The sequence below is a fragment of the Capra hircus genome, chromosome 2, assembly GCF_001704415.2.
Source record: "Capra hircus breed San Clemente chromosome 2, ASM170441v1, whole genome shotgun sequence".
Lineage (NCBI taxonomy): Eukaryota > Metazoa > Chordata > Mammalia > Artiodactyla > Bovidae > Capra > Capra hircus.
The window spans coordinates 71,364,623-71,384,093 of NC_030809.1; the positions used below are offsets into that span (position 1 = coordinate 71,364,623).

General features: G+C 42.5%; 1 protein-coding gene across 2 annotated transcripts in view; it reads right to left on the bottom strand.

The window, feature by feature from the left end:
• LYPD1 (LY6/PLAUR domain containing 1) overlaps nucleotides 1–19,471 on the bottom strand; it is a 55,547-nt gene that overhangs the window by 35,206 nt on the left and 870 nt on the right. For both annotated transcript variants that reach the window (XM_018062051.1, XM_013970061.2), the window contains one exon: nucleotides 18,584–18,721. In XM_018062051.1, coding sequence (XP_017917540.1) covers nucleotides 18,584–18,721 — 138 coding nt within the window. The remainder of the gene's footprint in view (nucleotides 1–18,583; nucleotides 18,722–19,471) is intronic.

The window sequence follows — 19,471 nt, forward strand, 5'->3', positions numbered from 1 at the left end:
ACTGAATCAAGAAGAAATAGATAATTTGAACAGACTGATCACTAGAAGTGAAATAGAATGAGTAATTTAAAAGCTCCCCACAAACAAAAGTCTAGAACCAGATGGCGTCACAGGTGAGTTCCATCAAATAAAGAAGTGATATCAGTCCTTTTCAAAACACTGAAGATGAGGGAATACACCCAAAGACATTCTATGAAACCATCATCACCCTGATTCCAAAACTAGACAAGACTTCACTAAAAAATAAAAAATTACAGGCCTGTATCTTTGATGAATATAGATGCAAAAATTCTCAACAATAGCCAGCTAAACCAGCAACACATTAAAAAGATCATACACCATGACTGAGTGGGCTTCATCCCAAATTCATCAAGGATGGTTCAACATACGCAAATCAACGTGATGTGGTAGCGAAACAAAAGACAAAAACCACATCATCATCTCAATAGATGCAGAAAAAGCATCTGACATAATTCAACACCAATTCATGATAAAAACACTTACCAAAGTTGGTCTAGACAGAACATATCTCTAAATCATAAAAACTACTTATGAAAAACCCACAACCAATACAATACTCTATAGTGAAAAGCTGAAAGCCTTCTTGTTAAAATCTGAAACAAGTCAAGGATGCCCACTCTCACCTCTTCTATTCGACATAGAATTGGAGGTCCTAGTCACAGCAATCAGACAAAAAAAAAGAAAAAAAAGAAATAAAAGGTATCCAAATTAGAAGAGAAGAGGTAAAACTGTCATTGTATGCAGATGATATGATATCATATAGAGAAAACCCTAAAGACTTCACACACAAACTATCAGAACCAATAAATTCAGAAAGGTGGCAGGATACAAGACTGACATACAGAAATTGGTTGGATTTCTTTATACCAACAATGACATACCAGAAATGGAATTTAAAAATCAATACCTTTCAAAATCTAACTCTAAACAATAAAATACTTAGGAACAAAGCAGACCAAGGATGTGAAAGACTTACATGTTGAGAACTATAAAACATTAATAAACTGAAGATGATTCAAAGAAATAGAAAGGTATCCCATGTTCTCAAATTGGAAGAAGTAAGACAGTTAAAATTATATTATCTAAAGCAATTAACAGATTTAATGTGAATCCTATCAGATTACCCATGACATATTTGTTCTATTCATGAAGTATGTGTGGTCAGTCATGTCCCACTCTTTGCAATCCCATGAACTGTAGCTGGCCAGGCTCCTCTGTTCATGGAATTTTCCAGACAGGAATACTGGAATGGGTTGCTATTTCCTTCTTCAGGGGATCTTCCCCACCAAGGGACTGAACTCACATCTCCTACATTGCAGGTGTATTCTTTACTGCTGAGCCACTGGGGAAGCCCTCTATTCATGGAACTAGAACAAATAACTCTAAAATTCATCACTTCAGTTGCTCAGTTGTGTGTGACTCTTTGCAACCCCCTGAACTGCAGCACGCCAGGCCTCCCTGTCCACCACCAACCCCCAGAGTCCACCCAAACCCATGTCCATTGTGTTGGTGATGCCAGCCAACCATCTCATCCTCTGTTGTCCCCTTCTCCTCCTGCCATCAATCTTTCCAGCATCAGGATCTTTTCAAATGAGTCAGCTCTCTGCATCAGGTGGCCAAAGTATTGGAGTGTCAGCTTCAACATCAGTCCCTCCAATGAACACCCAGGACTGATCTTTAGGATGGACTGGTTGGATCTCCTTGCAGTCCAAGGGACTCTCAAGAGTCTTCTCCAACACCACAGTTCAAAAGCATCAATTCTGCACTCAGCTTTCTTTATAGTCCAACTCTCACATCCATACATGACTACTGGAAAAACCATAGCCTTGACTAGACAGACCTTTGTTGGCAAAGTAAAATCTCTGCTTTTTAATATGCTGTCTAGGTTGGTCATAGCTTTCCTTCCAAGGAGCAAGTGTCTTTTAATTTCATGGCTTCAATCACCATCTGCAGTGATTTTGGAGCCCAGAAAAATAAAGTCTGACACTGTTTCCACTGTTTCCCCATCTATTTGCCATCAAGTGATGAGACCAGATGCCATGATCTTCGTTTTCTGAACAGTGAGCTTTAAGCCAACTTTTTCACTCTCCTCTTTCACTTTCATCATATGGGACCATAAAAGACCCAGAATTACTAAATCAATCCTGAGAAAATAAGAGCAAATCATGAGGCAGGTAATACTACAAAGCCACAGTAACCAAAACAGCATAATACTGGTACAAAACAGATATATGGATCAATGGAACAGAGCACCCAGAAATAAAGCAACAAACCTGTGGTCAATTAACCTTCAACAAAGGAGGCAAGAATATACATTGGGAAAAAGACAGTCTCTTCAGCAAGTGGTATTAGAAAAGTTGGACAGCCACATGTACATCAATGAAGTTAAAACACACCTTCGCACCATACACAAAAGTAAACTCACAATGGCTTAAAAACTTAAACATAAGATGTGGCATGATAAAACTCCTAGAAGAAAGCACAGGTAAAACATTCTCTGACATAAATTGTACCAATGTTTTCCTAGGTCAGTCTCCCAAGGCAATAGAAATAAAAGCAAAAATAAACAAATGTGACCTAATCAAACTTACAAGCTTTTATACAGCAAAAGAAACCATAAACAAAAAGACAACCTATAGACTGGTAGAAAATATCTGCAAATGATGTGACTAACAAGGGCTTAATTTCTAAAATATACAAACAGCTCATACAACTTGACGACAACAAAAACAACCCCATCAAAAAATCGGCTGCTGCTGCTGCTGCTAAGTTGCTTCAGTCGTGTCCGACTCTGTGCAACCCCATAGACAGCAGCCCACCAGGCTCCACCGTCCTGGGATCCTCCAGGCAAGAACACTGGAGTGGGTTGCCATTTCCTTCCCAATGCAGGAAAGTGAAAAGTCAAAGTGAAGTCACTCAGTCGTGTCCGACTCTTCTTGACCCCATGGACTGCAGCCCACCAGGCTCCTCCATCTGTGGGATTTTCCAGGCAAGAGTACTGAAGTGGGGTGCCATTGCCTTCTCCAAAAAATGGGCAGAAGAGCTAAATAGATATTTCTCCAAAGAAGACATACAGATGGCCAACAGGCACATGAAAAGATGCCTAACACCGCTAATCATTAGAGAAATGCAAGTCAAAACTACAATGAGGTATTACCTCACTCTGGTTAGAATGGTTATCATTAAAAAGTCTACAAATAACAAATGCTGGAGAGGATGTGGAGAAAAGGGAACCTTCCTGCACTGTTGGTGGGAATGTAAACTGGTACAGCCACTATGAAAAACAGTATGGAGTTTCCTCAGAAAACTAAAAATAGAGTTACCTTATGATCGGCAATCCTACTCCTGTGTGCATATCCAGACAAAACTATAATTCAAAAAGATAAACATACCCCTATGTCATGGTAGCACTAGTTAGAATAGCCAAAATATAGAAATAACCTAGATGTCCATTCACAGGTGAATGGATTAAGAAGATGCGGTACAAATATACAATGGAATATTACTCAGCATGAAAATAATGAAATAATGCCATTGGCAGCAATGTGGATGGACCAGGAGATTATCAGACTAGTGAAATCGGAAAGAGACAAATACCATATGATATCACTTATATCTAAAATATGACACAAATTGAACCTGTTAATGAAACAGACTCACAGACAGAGAACAGGCTTGTGGCCAAAAGGGAGGAGGCTGGGGAATGGATGGAATGGGAAGTTGGGGTTAGCAGCTGTAAACCTTTATATACAGAATGGATGGATAAATAACGAAGTCCTACTGTATACCACAGAGAATTATATTCAATATCCTCTGATAAGCCATAGTGGAAAAGAATATTTAAAAAGGAATGTATATATGTTTAAAAAAGAGAAGAGACAAACACAGAATGGAATATTACCAGCCATTAAAAGGAGTGAAATAATACCATTTTTGGCAGCATGGATGGACCTAGAGATTTGTCATACTAAGTGAAGTAAGTTATAAAGAGAGAGGCAAGTGCCATAATGACATCACTTACATGTGGATATCTAAAAACAGTACAAATGAACTTACTTACAAAACAGAAACAGACTCATAGACAGAAAACAAAGTTATGATTACCGAAGGGGAGAGGGATAAATTGGGAGCATGGGATTAACAGATGCGCCCTACGGTATAAACAAGGATTTACTGCATAGCACAGGGAACTATAGCGATATCTTGTAATAAAGTATAATGGAAAATAGCTGAAGAAAGAATACACACACACGTATACATAACCGAATGACTTTGCTGTATTCCTGAAATTAACACAATCAACTGTACTTCAATGAAAAAGGAAACTGCTAAGATCACAAAAGACAAAGAAAGGATGAGGAACTGGTAACTGAGATTAGAGGAGAATATGGAGACATGACCATGAAATGCAACGTGGGATCCTAGAGAGGATACTGGAACAGAAAAAGGAAAAATGAACGGAATCCAATACTAACCATGGTTGAATTAATAGTGTGGCACCAATGTTAATTTCTTAGTTTTGATCATTGTACCATGGTGATGCCAGTTATTATTATTAGCAGAAGCTGGGTGAAGGGTATATGGAAACTCTCTACTACTTTGGCAGCCTTTCTGCAAGTCTCAAATTATTTCAAAATAGAAAGTTTTCATAGAAGATACTAGTATGGATGAGGGAGAAGTCTATGTCGTTTTTCTATGTTCTACCCAAACAAATGCTTCAGTGAAACATGACTGGCCACTGTTCATGCTGATAACCAGTCCAGTGAGCGTGTAGATCTATGTAGGTGAGAGATGTGGCCCCAAATATCTGTGTTCTTTGACTACTTCCTTCTCACCTCAAAGACCTTGATGGCTCCAGAAATGACTATTTTTCAGTGTGATGGGCTTGAGGGAAGATTACTGGCGGGGGCGGGAGGCGGGGTTGGGGGGGTGGTTTTCCTTCTATTCCAATGTTCCCTCAACTGGTGCAACTCCTGGCTTCCCTAGACCTCAAGTCCCTTTTCCCCAAAGGAGGCAGAGTGACATATCTGCCCGGTTAACTTAGGAAGAATAAACTGGGCACGTGTTGCCCAGCCTCTTCCTTGTCCCTCATAGCAAACAGGTGTTCTGCCCTGCTCCCCAGGGCAAAAAACTTCCCTCCCTGGCTTTGTTTGCCTGGGTAAACCAGCTAATTTGAAGAAGCTAATTTAGAAACCTGTTTGACTTTCGCCCCAAAGCTAGTCCCTCCAACCTAGTCTTTCTCAGTAACAATGGTGATGTTTTGGGCCTTCTCTGCCTAGTTCCTTTCTTTCTCAGCTTGCTCAGAACCTGGGTAAGAAAGAAGGCTGATAACCCTTGGGTGCCCTCTAAACCCCACCAGGTTCTATCTGACCCAGTTTACATAGTGTCCTAGAACTTAACTCTATGGTGATTCTCTGCAGGATGGGGAAGTACTTTCCAACTCATCTGCTCCAAATAGCCTCTGGACCTTGAGAATCAGAAACAAAAACCACTTAACATTGCTTTTGTTGAGTGAGTCAAGCTGAATCAGGGCAGAAAAAGGACCTGGCATATTGTGTATTCCCTTCACCTCCACACACATATATTGATACATGCAACTTTGGGGAGTCCCAGAGAGTGTGGGACTACAGTTCTACTATGACCTACTTGCTATAAGCATGCTTTCCAACCACAGAAGTTATTTTCCTAATTTTCTCACTTTAGTCTCTGCCCCAATGTAAAGCATGCATCTTTATGGACTACCATTCATGAATCTTTTCCTCTGCTCTCTTTGCTGGTACAGAGATGAAAATTCCTAAAGACAGCCTTTAATAGCCCATTACTTTTCACCCCATGTTATATAATTTAGTTTTAAAGTCAAACTTCAATGGCAAACTGCTTCTTGTGGGAATGCCCATCTGGGAGTAAGACTAATCTTCCCCTACTGGAAAAATAACCAACACTTACTGCACTGGAGTTATGATTACATTACAATAAATATTCCATGCAGGACTAGGAACAGCTCCTCAAAGAAAAATGCTTGAGAACGGGTAATTGGAATGAACTATATGCATTTTCAGTGAGTTTTGAAAGAAACTGGGAGAAAAAAGATCTTCGATTTGTTCTCAAGTATTTTTTTTTTCTTAAAGAACACCGTGCAAGAAATTTTGATAGTCTCTGCATTCTAATGGGGACATCTTGGGAAGAAGAGGCTCATCTATATGAACTTGCGCCTCGTTACTGCCATGATGGGCACCATTCATCAGACATAAAGGCAGGAGGAGACCTGGGAGGTAGACGTTTCCTGGACAGCTGTGTTCTGACTCCTAAGTACTTTTCCTTTGCTGTGGATGTGAATATTTTAAAATCCAAAGAAGCCACCCTCCACTGGAGTTGCAGATTACCATAGGAACCAAACAAGAATGCTAACAGTCCATTTTTTAAAGGCCTAAGAAGAAGAGGAAGTGACAAAGTCTGCACAGTACATCTGTCCTGATGCCCGGCCACTGAGGGGAGCCCCAAAGCACCCCTCTGAGCCCCCCAAGAGTAAAAACCAACGTGTCTGTTTGAACAACAGCCACATCGTCAAGAAAACAGACATGAAACAAGATAATACAAGGACCTTCTTTTTCCACATAATAGGGATGTGTTAACTTCATTATTCAGAAGCCTTTGATTTTGTTGTTGAGTTTAATTTTCAAGGCTGTTAACCACTGATGCCAACTTAATTATGGCACACATGCAACCCACCCATAATGTATGATGCCAACTGTTAGTTTTACTTGAGTCTCACATTAGATGTGGACTTCTCTGCTCATTTATAACTTCCTGAGCCAGGAAGGCTTCTGTAGACACTTGCTTTTCCACAGTTAGCGCCTCTGTTCCCCAGTTTGCCTGGGGGGTTGAGGGAACAGATCTTTATGACTCACTATCCCAGTGTCAACAGTGCCTTCAATGATTTATGAAACCAGCCTCTTGCATTTTTAACCTTGAAGTCCTTCTGATTATCGTTCTCAAAGGGCAACATTAACGTCAAGGGGCCCAAAGATTAATAATCAGTTCTGTGCATACAGATTTACCCAAACTAGGAACAACAGAGTCCTTGATGGCAAAATGGCTCTAGGTGCAATGATTCGAGAACATCGAAGCATTTAACCCAAGGCACCCTTGTATTTTTCGCCATGAAACACCATTCTCTCCTGTGGAAATATCCTCACACTAAAATTCATACTCTTCTATCTCATCATTCAGTGAACCAAAATTCTGAAATGTCACACACAGCTTGAACAAAAAGTCAGGACATCATTTGCTAGCACATGCGCTCTTTTCCTTTTCCAAAATGTGACAGTTGGGGCCCTCCCCAGTGGTCCAGTAGTTAAGACTGTGCGCATCCAATGTAGGGGGCACAGGCTCGATCTTTGGCTTGGGAACTAAGATTCTGCATACCACAAGGCGTGGCCAAAAAAAAAGTGACAGTGATTCATGAATGGAGGTCCTCTGATAATGCATTTCAATGCTTGTTTTAGGCAAAAGAGTGAGTAACGTTAAGGAGAGTGCCTTCAGTGATTTATGAAGCCAGGCTCTTGCATTTTTAACCTTGAAGTCCTTCTGATTATTGTTCTCAAAGGGCAACATTAACGTCATGGGGCCCAAAGATCTCATGCATACGGATTTACCTCGGTGGCAAAACGGCTCCGGTGGGGGGTGGGGTGGCACTGGAAGCACTGTGCTTGACTCTTTCCAATTTTGTGCAAGGATTCTTCAGAAAGTGATTTGGCAGACACTGACAGTTGTCCACCCCATAGTCACCCGCTGCTTTCTTCCTTTACAACAAATAATGGCCACAAGACAGCATTCAGATCAATGAAAGATAAAGAGAAGTATCTCCGAGGGAATGTGAAAAGAGAGATTTTGCTTTGTTGGTAAAAGGAAAAGCTGAAGATAAAAGCTCCTTGGTGCTATCCCTTTCCTTTAATTGAATACAAGCAGTCACTTTGTGACCAAGAGTCAATTAGCCTATGGACAGAAAACCAACGCTTAGGCAAATGGAGAAAATCTTTGATGTCTTTGATGACATCACTGAGTTGTGGAAACAACCCCAGGACAGCCTACTCCTGGACAATCTTGTTAGGCAAACAATACCTACTTTTATGGGGTTTATGTCTCTGTTATCTGACACTGAAGACATTCTTAAGTGGCACAGAAAGTGAGGTCCAGGTGGAGGTAAGAACTAAAGGAATCTGGCAACAGCAGTGGCTGAGTAATGCTCTTTTGAAACTATGACCTATGAACAAGAGGAGTAGACCAAAATGCTTTCTCAGTGCATGAAGCTATTGCAGTCAGAACTTCTTCGAGCTTCAACATAAGAATGGCATCCAGGTTTTATGACAATGATATTAATGATATTCAACAAACAGGGCAAGAACACAACTAGTTCTTAGAGCCAAGTTAAATAATTTAAGTGCAGGACAGACCACAGGAGAGCAAAAACATAGTCGTCTTTTCCTGCTTCTCTCTGTGGTTTAATTTTCTGAAATTAACTGGTTTAGAAGTACATCCCCCAGCTGGAAGTCTGGATTACCTCTGTCTTGTGGGACATCTTCAGATGTATTTTCAATTTGCATCTCCTGTGTGGGAGAGGCCTGGTGGGAACAGATGTTTGTTGAGGGAATATGACTACGTGGGAGGGCTGGTTTTCTTTCTAAGGGAGTTCATAACCAAGGTGGATCTCAATGTACTGGAGTTCCACATAACTCATACCTCCAGCTGATGGAATTGGCTGGATGGTCACCTGTCCTCAACTGGCTTGACTACCAAGTTAGCTGAATGTTGTAGGAGTTGGGGTGTGTGGTTTCCAGAAAACATTCTTATTCAAAGCATGGCCAGATCAGACTTAAAAGCTGACACCCAAGAAAAACTGGGGTGCACTGCACTTCAGAGCTGTTTCTTACGTGCCATTAATGGGCATGTAGACCATTTCAAGTGTAATAAGAAAGCCAATAGTATACTCAACTCTGTTCTTTTCTTCTTATGATAGAGATCTAAGCCCCCTCATTTTTTGTATAATACTTCTAAAATACCAATAGATAAATTATTTATTTTAGTTTGAAACTCGATTTTTCAAGCATACTTATTCAGCAAATATTTCTGGGGTGTCTACATAGCAGTGAGTGAGTGGAAGTGTCTGTGCATGAAAGGAGACAGGGAGAAGGTAGGGGGAGAGAGGGGCGGGGCAGAGGGGAAGGAAGAGGTGGGTACTTTGCTCGGGAGCTCTGGGCGCAGGAATGAGCACCAGACATGGACGCTAGTGAATGAAGCTACAATCCAATTCTATTAGGAACAGATACTCTAAAATCCGAAAGGATCCAGTGCCGTGCAAACTGCTGGCTGGAGATTGTCAGAGCATCCCTCTGTCATCCTCTCATCACCAAGGTCAATACTAGAAGCGCAGGCACATGTAGGCAGGGCCCCGTTGGCTTGTGCACACAGACCCAGGTTTTACAACAAAGTTGGTTTAGTCTCTCTGGCTCTTAACCTGCTCTTATGCAAAACATCTGCTTCTGACTTGCTTGCTTCTTTTTCTCCCTTCCAACAGCCTGGGACAGGCTGAGAAGAATGATGTTCGGCCTTTATAAAGAAAGTCAGCGAACTCTTCCCTCTCTGGGTGTGGGCCCCACCTGCCCACAGCCTTTCCTTCTGAAGCCACAGAAATTCTCAAAAGAATCTCACAGCTGGCTTTGAAGCCAAGATCCATCTGGACGGCCTCATGGGGTGGATAACTAGTCAACCTGCTTGCCTCTTGCTATTTCTGAATTGGCTTTCTGAAGTTATGGGAAACCCAAGTGGTTTGCTAGCTTTTACATAAGCGACAAAACAGTACAGGATCCCCATCACCCAGCATCACTTTCAAGACACCTGCTCACACCGGTGCTCTTTGAAGCAGCCTCAGAGCAGGGCATGTGAAGCTGCTCTGCACATTCACATTCAGGGCAAGTACAGTGTGCGTGGACCACAGTGCGCGGAGGGCCACACTGGGGACCACATGCCCCGGCACGCTTTCTACCAATCTTCCGCTCTCGCCAACAAGTCCAAGAAATAGAAAAACATAAAAAGCTATTGTCCATGTCCACTGAGAAATGAAATGCACTGGACCAAGTATCACAACTTCCTTAAAATAATACAACACTTCATCATTTTCGCATCTGATCTCCTGGTTTTTGTAAAGTCATAAAGCTCACAATCAACGTCATGAACCATCACTGCTTTATTCTACTAAAATATACTGTTGGGGGCAGGGGGAAGCAATTGCTTACAAACTCTTTATGGTTTCACCTTATTGAAAGCACTTAATTCAGTTCATCTACTGCACTGCTTTGGACTGTTGCAAGCAATCAGAACACTGGAAGCCATTTATTAATAAGGGAACATGCAGTATAATTCTGGCTTGTGAAACAAGTTCCTGAATCACAATGTAGCCACGGCCCAAAATTTACCATGGATAGAAGGAATTAGGAACATATATCATAATTCTTTTGTTTACTGCAGCCTGACTCATCACAGATTTGATTGAAGATCCTATGTTCTAGATAAAATGCCCGGGGGAGGAGGAAACACATTGTCCTCTACCAGCAATTCTCTTAGCCCCAAAAGACAATCCCTGTACCATTAGGCAAAGACGTATTCAGCTTAGTCTCAGAGAAGGAAATAACAGAAGAAACTTACACCTTCTAAAGGGGTAAACAGTTATGCCTACATAAAGCTTTCATTAGTGATTTGGTATGGGGGAAAATGGATAGATTTGCACATGTTTACAAAGTATGCATGGTAGATGATAAAACCACACCAGAATTGCATCTCCTTAGCCAAAATCTCTCCCCAGAATGCTTCTCCCCTTGTTCTACCCTCAGGCCTTCTCAAGGAAAGAACGAGGAGCTGGACTGACCAAACTGTTTAGGCAGGCCCTCAGAAAAGGAAACTTTCTGTGCCCAGGTAACCTCTTCTTTGCGATTATAAATGAAGATCTCTTCTAGCTTGAGTGATGCAGGATGCTTGAGGGCTGTGGTCTATGGAGGACGCCAGATGTTGGGATGGGCAGCTGAGATCACGGATAAGAGCTTCTAGTATCAGTCATAGCCCACCCAGATCCCTGAGGATTCTTGTGGCTAACAACTAATTCAAGGCAAAAAGAGAAGAGGGTGGCAGAGAATGAGATGGCATCACCAACTCAATGGACATGAATCTGAGCACTATCCAGGAGATAGTGAAGGACAGGGAAGCCTAGTGTAGGGTCACAGAGAGTCGGACAAGGACACGACTGAGGACTGAACAACAACAGGGAAAAGTTAATTAACCCTTTAACGGATGGCAATGATGTGGAGGCAACGGATGGGGAGGCCAGTGCTGAGCACGGAACAGATTCTTGATGATTATGAATTGCCCTATGGCTTCCTGAGACAGCTTGCTCTTAGCACAGGTTTTTAGTTCAACGTAGCAATTTGGCTAATTAGCCCACGGAATTCCAGGTTCACAATCATGCCCTCTCCTACCCCATCTCACCCCACCCCATTCTATAGTTTAGAACTTGCCAAGCCAGAGTTTTCCTTTCAACCTCTGCAAAGCAAGAGGAAAACTGCACTTCAAAAGGGGGTGTGAAATGGATGCACCTTGAAAACATTCTAAGTGAAAGAAGCAATCATAGAAAAACACAGATTGTGTGAATCCATTTATATGAAATGTCCAGGATAGGCAAATAAGAGAGACACAGAGTAGATTAGTAGCTCTCAGATTAGTGACAGCTAAAGGGTACAGGGTTTCTTTTTGGGGTGAAAATGTTCTGGAATTAGACATATATCTGGTACTAGATTATTTTCACAACTCTGCAAATATACTAAAACCAATCAATTTTATGTGCTAAAACAGGGGTCCCCAATCTCTGGGATCTAATGTCTGATGTTCTACGGTGGAGCTAATATAATAATAATAGAAATAAAGTACACAATAAAAGTAATGCCCTGGAATCATCCTGAAACCACCAACCCCCACCCTGGTCTGTGGAAAAGTTGTCTGCCACAAAATCGGTCCCCGATGCCAAAAAGGCTGGGAACTGCAGCTCTAAAAGGATGAATTTTATGATAAATTATATCTCAATAAAATTGTAATTAAAAATACAAAAAGAAAAACAAATGACATTAGAATGATTGAAAAAAAAATTCCCAGGGAAGGGAAGGACTTGAATTTCAGTCCCGCCTGCAGTGTGGTCCTTTGCAAACTGCTGAATCTCTCTGCATCTGAGATCCACCAACCATCAAGTGAATATATTATCTCACTGTGGACCTTCCAGGCTAATTGTGAGGATCCTATTTTAAGGAGTTAAGAGTTAAATGCAAGGACTCCTTCAGTCCAAGAAAGTGTATAGAGTTAAGCCAGGTTTTCTGGGCCAGCCTTCAGAGGCAGCTATGGAGAGTGAATGAAGCAACTCCTGGTGAGAATTCCTGTAGGTTTCCACCTTCAGAATTGGTACCTTAAGGTGACTAGACTGCCAGCATTCCTCACTGCCTTGCTGCATCTCATAAGAAGACGGGTGACTTGTTTTGGCATATAACAAGGGAGGAAGCTAAGCCCCTGGGACGTGCAGTAACTGAGTAACCTCTTCAAAGTTCCTGGGAAGCCTGGCATGTGGCTGTTCGCTCCCTACCAGAGAGAGGTCCCCTTTTCACACAACAGCTGACAACAGGGGTTGGGGTGTGGACTATTTCTGAACAGTGTGCTAATAAACCTTTGCGGGGTCTGAGCACTAGAATCTAAGTCTGTCAGTCACTGAACAAGAACAAAAGAGAGAGAAAGGGATGGGGAGAGAACAGGGTAGGAGGAGGGAGAGAGGAAGGCGGGCAAGAAGGGAAGAAGGCAGGAAGGGGAGAAGGAAAAAGAAAGCAGGCTGTAAATTCAGATCTTTTTATTTCAGGAATATAGAAGGGAAGCAGATTTCCTTTTCAGAGTTCAAAGCAAACAGTGTGTTTTGTTTTCATAGTGCGTTTCATTTTTCACTTGGGAGAGAAAACCCAGCTTTGAAGCTTCTCTGTTTAAACTCATTAGGAAAACCATCAATGATGGAAGCTTTCATGAGATCATAGTGGGAGGAATTAGTGCCGTGGGAGAGCTGGATCAATCCTCAAATGTTTCATCTATGGAGATGGGAGGTCAGCCCTGGCTGCTTGTTCAGCTAGAAAGTTAACATAAACAAATGCTTACTTACTGGAGAGTCCAGGGGACTGAAGACATCTGATATTCACTCTCTGAAGACCTCCTCAGAAGTCTGCTATGCCTGCCACATGAAAGAGATGGATGCATCTCGAGAACTTAAGTGAACAACCAGATTGGTAAAGTGTTTTGGCTTGGAGAAAAAGGTGTTCTTTCAAGGTCCCGCTGGGAAAGAGGCAGTGATATTGACATTCACCATACAGAATCTTTCCCCATATAATTCATACCTTCATTGAGGCTGACACAGAAACCTTTTTAGCAGGGCCAATGTTAATGTACAAGGATATCTTTCTTGACATCTGAATCTTTTTTATTTTAAAGTTTCTTAACCTGTTGCGGTCTCCTCTGCAAAGTTAAAATACGGTGATTTTTTACATTTCTGTTCTCTGCTCTTGGAGTGGATTCCATAACCATCTCAAAATGGATTTGAGAGTGAGAAAGTAAGGGCTGCAGGTGGGATGTTCAAAAGGGAGAGGATATGAGAGAATGAGTAAAAGAAAAAGATATGGAACAGACAGGGGCACTAGAAGATTGATAGACATCACTGGTACTTTGAACAAAGATGTTCTGGGGCGAAAAAATTAGAAAACACCTTTGTGCCTATAATATAACTCAGGTTAACCATTTATGACTTACACAGCTACAAAGAAGGAGGATGTATATTTTCACCTCTTCTCACAAAGATTAGGATTGTGTGCAAAAATATACATATATGGGGAAATTTTTAGATATATGCATATACATATATATGCCATGTGTGTGCACCTTAAATAAAAGAATCCAGGTATAAAGGGACTGGGATATAATATTGGTTGGCAAAACTGACCCTTCCTTCCTGCCAAGCTCACTGTAGCCTGTCATTTTCAATCTTAGTGAAATTAAGCAGAGAACACAGACCATGGTTAACTTGCTACTTCTTTCTGCTAAGAGTGGATGACTGTTTCAGAGACCCCCAGGTCCTCCCTCGCTATCCCTTTTCAGTTCATGAGAAAATAAGGCATTAAGGTAATCTAAGGCATGAAGCCATGCTCGCCCAATTTAATGAGCAACTAACTAATCCAAAAGGAAAATAGTCATTCCTTATACAGCCATAATGTAGATGCAACATGGCATATAAATCAGTAACTCATGTATCGCAAAACAGACAAATAGATTAATGCCTGTTGCAAAGGATGGGTGAAGAGATCGATTAGGTTACTGATTCTGACCATGAACTTTCTCTCAATACACTGCATTTAACTTTTAAATAAGGTTTAGGAGAACCTGTAACATTTTGCTCACTGACAGAGCTATATTTTACGAAGGGCAGAAATTGGCTAGTCTATAAAAATTAAATTATACCCCTTTCACTGTATCTAGTCAAGAGGAAAAACTCTAATTACAAGATTGCACTGTCAAACAAATGCAAATTCCCATTCTTTATACTCTGGTTTCAAAATTCATGGTCGGGGGGCTTCTATTCTGAAGTGAAAATCAATATTTGAAATATTTTACGGAGTGCAGTGATAAGCCAGAGCAAGAGAAATGTCATTATCCAGGGTGGCGCCTTAAGTAGACACTAACTCATTAAGTGCAGAGCTGGAGAGAACAAGTCATTTATTATGCAAACATTTAAATATCAATTAGTAACTACAATGAAAGGAGCCTTCCCCTCCCCGTAATCCACGCTTTATTTCTCGATAACTGGCCAAGGGGGAAAAAAGCAGAAAACTCTCTCAGCCCCCCATAGGAATGCCAGTCTGGGGAATGCTGCTGGTGCTAAGTCGCTTCAGTGTGACTCTGTGCGACGCCATAGACAGCAGCCCACCAGGCTTCTCTGTCCCCGGGATTTTCCAGGCAAGAATACTGGAGTGGGCTGCCATTTCCTTCTCCAATCTGGGGAATAGGTAAAGGTTAATCTTAAATGTACTTCACACTTGAAAATTCAATGTACCTGCCTAAAAATTCATAAGAGCTGAGTTTGCAGACTTAATTCAGAAAGGCCTATCTGAGGGCCTGGGCATATTGCACTCCTTTTTTTTTTTTTTTTTGCCAAAAGAATGCCTTTCATTCCTACTTAAAAATCAAACTTTGCTTGGTGCATTAAAATCTTAGCCCATTTAAAACCCTGCTTTTTCTCTACCTATGGAAAATGCCATAACACTCAGACTTTACAAATCTCGAGTTCGTTTTCCTGTTCTTGCAAAATCCATTTTGTGGATCATCCACTCAACTCAGTTCACTAAGCCTATTAGGTGAACTTGGTGGGCATGAGAATTGTCTAAGTCTTTAGCACTTTGCCTGAATTATCTTTGCAGGCAACCCTGGAGACATATTTTACTGTGCAAGGGGTTGGCCCGGGATGTTACTGAGCAGATGCTGCTCAGTAACAACTGACTGACAGATATGGACCAGACATCTAATTTCCCAGATTCTTGTTTTACTCCTCTATTACACAAAAAGGTTGGTCCAGACCAGCAGCTCTCAATTTAGGGGCTAACCCCTGGCCAGCTCCACCACAGACTTCCCGAAAGTGGCCTGTCCAAGGAGGGGCGCAGACGTAAATTTGAACAAAACTCGGATTCTGATGCGTACCATTAACTATAAATGAACCACTTATGGTTTACTCCTATCAATATAATTCTATTATATTTACTTATAATCTTTATGCAACTGTAGATTAATTTTTGTGTATGTGCTACAAAAGTTGGTGGACTTTCTCCTTTTAAAGGAAAAATTTGGGAGGTTGTTGTAACAGATGGAATAGAAAGAAGATTGCTAGATCTCCCTTTTATGATTTTTCTAATAGATAAGTCAATGTAATTTTTAAAAAATGAAAACAACAAAAACCCTTTCAGTTCCAAAGCACTGAAATTCTTGAAACGATATGGATCACTGATTAAGCAGAAACAACTCTGATTTCCACACTTAATAGCATCATTGAACAGGTGGGGAGAAGTTGACCCTGCAGTGAAATGAAATGCCCATGGGTGGTAGCCTGGGAAACAGGAGCCTCATAAGAGGACTCTCAGATTTCAAGTGATATCCCCACATAAGGCACAGAGAAAGAACCTGGTGCATGCAGTATACAACAGAAGTCAGCTGTTGCTGCACTGCTGAGTGTACTAAGCTGTGTTCGCTTAACAGTTTTCAGGTTGGCTCTCTTGCCCTGCCAACAAGGGTAGAGTTAATCACCACTTAATTAGACTGGTCTCTAACACCACAGAATGAAAAAGGAAACGCCTTCGACATTTCAGTCCACTCCCTCTCCCGTGCCCACCCCACCTTCAACTTCAAACACAGAAATGTGTGTTTGGCTGGTTTCTATTGAATTCAGGAGACTCCGTGCACAGAGCTTGCATCCTTCCCCTAACCAGTTCCTTTGAGCCCATCAACGGTGTCTGTGTCTCACACCTCACAATTGAGTTTGCCTTATTTCTCTCGTGTCTGTCACTCTCTAGCCTATGACATGTGGCCAGAGGAACCCGGTTTGAAGATACATAGCGCCCACTTTGAGCTAATAGCAACTTCAGGTCAGGCACTGACTGTGCTCAGTTTCCTGGGGGAGAAGCTAGGCATTATCATGCCAGTGATACCTTTTTAAAAAAAAAACAAAAACAAAACAAAAATCAGTGCGGGGTAGATGAGAGAGGGAAGCCAGATGAAAAGCTGAACACTTGAAAATTCCATTTTCAAAGTGCATCTTCAAAGTACACCTTGAAAAAGCAAGAAATATCTCTCAGAAAGCCACCTCTTCTGACTGCAATTTGGTTCATAGCTTTTCCTCTCCTCGTGACAATCATATCCCAGGTTATGAAACATGATCCCCAGGTAAGCAATGACCTGGAGGATGACGAGGAAGTTCCATATCCCCATTTCTGTCTGCCTCTAAATTACTGCCAGGAAGAAAGCTACAGATATTTGAGAGTTGCAATAAAGTGTTCAGAGTGATTCTGATGAAAATCACAGCAGTTCCTCTGGTGGAAGGGCAGTCCGTTTTTGCTCAGATTAAATTCTCAGGAATGAAATACAAGCAGACAAGAAACATCTCACCAGAATCACCCATGTTAATTTTAGCTAAAGACCCATCACTAAGTTTTGTTTGGGTTTTTTAACAGTCAGCATCCAATATAACCGAACAATGCATGTTGCTTTGAGAAGTTGTTTTTGAGAGCGATTACGTTTCTGGTTTCCTAGAAGAATGATTCTGGTGGAAAGAATCACACCTAAATGAACAGCCTTGAAATTCACACACTCACACCCCACCTCACAGTACAGTGACCAGTTAGTGCCTTCCCGCGTAACTAAGTGGCAAGCCACAAGGTGCAGCCAGACCCTTCTCTAAGAAGAAAACAACATTCCCAAAGTTGTTTTTCCCCAAATGCTGGCTTTAAAACTTGAGCTTTTGCATTAATCTGCTACCGGATTAAAGGACTCACTTAACCCTTCCAGGCCCTTCACCAGGGTCCGTGGGCAGTGCAGTCCAGCCAGCTAAACAGAAGCTGGGCTTGAGTTCACTGAATATTATTCATCTATCATTTCAACATCTTTAAAATGACAAAAATCTATATTCGTCGATTTGACCTTGGAAATGAAACCCTAGTTCACCAATTTCCCCAAAGTTCCAGTTGTACTTTACGCGGAGATTTTGACTTCTGAAAAGACTCCTGAGAGGAGCAGGGAGCTCCTGCTCAGTGAGAAGACTGCAGGAAATGAGGGAGGTTTGCTGCTAGCAAGACCCACCTCCCCTTCTTTCTCCACCTGGCGGGTGCCCAGGCCCTCTGTCAGCCTGCCAGTAGCTAAGCCTGTGGGGCTGGGAACTACATTCCTTTGAAAGATCTTGGCAATTTGTGCCTGGAATTTGATGCATTAGTTCTAAAATTAAATAAAGATCCTGTAGTGTTCTTCAAAGAAATATGGCGTGGCTCTCTGACAAAACACATTTTTCAAACGCTGACCTCTGGGAACTTCAACTAGCTTCATATTTCAGGCTGACACTGCTCACAGGCTACTGTCTAGTTGCCCAAGCAGGGCTGGTTATCCATACATTTTCCAGTCTCCCGATCAGGTTTTAGCAGAGGAAGGTGAGGGGAGTAAATAAAAAGAGGAGAGCCATTCATTTAAATGCACATCCCCCTCCCAGTTCCTTGGGGAGAAGCCCTGGTAATTAACTCTAATGAGATTAAAGTAACTTGGAACTCTTCATCTTCCCAGCACTGTAAAAGTAAATCGGCGATAAACCAGTGTGTGCATAATATCCAAGTCAATCTTTTCCTGTAATGCAATGGCCCCTCACTTCCACCTAGGCGCAGGCTGGAGGGGAGGAGGAGGGCTGCCAGTCTCTTACCTGCGCTTTGCTCCATCACTTCTTTCTGACACATGTCTTGAACGTTCACCGTGCAATTCACGATGAACTCGGGGGACGAGCAGTCGTTATTCAGCTGGAATTCTTCACACTGGTAACACTGAATCTGCAACGCAAAGCCTGTGGGACAGACGCAGTCGGGTTCAGACCCAGCCTCACAGAGACCACCCGGGAACCCACCGTCCTCCCACTGGCCCCAGCCGGCGTCGCTTCCGCGCTCACGCCTGGGGCTCCCAGAAAGGCGACTGCGGCTGAAGCCAGTAGAGGGCGGCGTGGCCGCCGAAGGTCCTGCGGGATAAAGTGGAATTTTGCTCGCGACCCTTAGACCCTCGCTCCAGAAACAAAGACCACACCTGGCCATTCCGCACGGAAGTTGGAAGGAGGAACATGCAGCCCGAGAGCGGAGTAGCTCCAGAGACTTGCGTCAGCTCCAGTCTACGCCGAAGATTTGCCTAATTGTTAATTGGTTACAAATGAGTTAATTGCTATTTTGGCACCAGTTGCGATTGCCTTTGCAGACGCCTTTTCGGTTTTCTTTGATTTTTGGCGTCGGCATTCCAGCGCTGTGGTTCGCAGGCTCCCTACGCTGAAGCTCTGGAGGAAGTGCCGCTGCGCCCCGAGTCCCCCATCTTTCTTCGGGACGGTTCCCCCGAAGCAGCAGGGGTGGCTGTGGCGTGGGAACGTACGTGCGTGCTTGTGTTTGTGTGGGCGTGCATCCCCGGCCAATTTCTGCCCCACTTTCGTGGCTGGTTTAGCTAGGGCTCCGGCTCGGGGTTCCAGCTCTGCAGAGCTGGGTTGGAAGTCGGTCTCGTACTGGAGAGAAGGAGTCAGACGTTTCGCACCTCTCTCCGCTCTAGCCTGACTGCTCTG